At 50.0% G+C, this 544-nt stretch overlaps 1 protein-coding gene across 1 annotated transcript in view; it reads right to left on the reverse strand.

Moving 5' to 3' along the window:
- Positions 1-544, reverse strand: part of SERINC2 (serine incorporator 2) — a 35,270-nt gene that overhangs the window by 16,700 nt on the left and 18,026 nt on the right. Inside the window, exon 2 of the mRNA XM_019512128.1 lies at positions 39-200. Coding sequence (XP_019367673.1) covers positions 39-200 — 162 coding nt within the window. The remainder of the gene's footprint in view (positions 1-38; positions 201-544) is intronic.

Consider the following 544-nt stretch of genomic DNA (forward strand, 5'->3'; position numbering starts at 1 on the left):
TTGGTAGGGAAGGGAAAAGCACTGTGGATGTTATTTACCTTGTATAAGTGGTTTTCCACACCGGGTATTATCATGATGATGGACACTAGTGTGCCCAGGAACAGGAAGAAAGTGAAGATGAGGCGGGAGATGGTGGAATTCCTCGTAGAAGGGCAGCAGCCACACAGGAGACAGGGAGCTGACCCACATAGGCATGACACCTGGGGAAAAGAGAGTGAGCTGAGCAGACAGCACAGAACGGGGAGATAATATAAGGCCCACCAGCCACTGTCCTCAGAAAGGTACTGCTTCTGGTTGCTCAGAAAGGGAGGGCTTCTCCCTTCCACCCCATGCCTAAAGCCTGAGGACCCCAGCATACAGGGGAAAGGGGTACAGTTTAGACACACTTTAAGGGACCCAGTTTACGATAAGGATTGGCTGATGAGCAGGACTTGTATTCTAGACTGGGTCTGTGACTCTGGTCTCACACCAATAAACCTTACAGGAGCTAAGGTAAAAAGGAGGCAGAGTGTAATGACCATGCTGTCTGCATGCAGTGACCTAT

Source organism: Gavialis gangeticus, unplaced genomic scaffold (assembly GCF_001723915.1).
Source record: "Gavialis gangeticus isolate Ggan-Ray unplaced genomic scaffold, GavGan_comp1, whole genome shotgun sequence".
In the NCBI taxonomy this organism is placed as follows: Eukaryota; Metazoa; Chordata; order Crocodylia; family Gavialidae; genus Gavialis; species Gavialis gangeticus.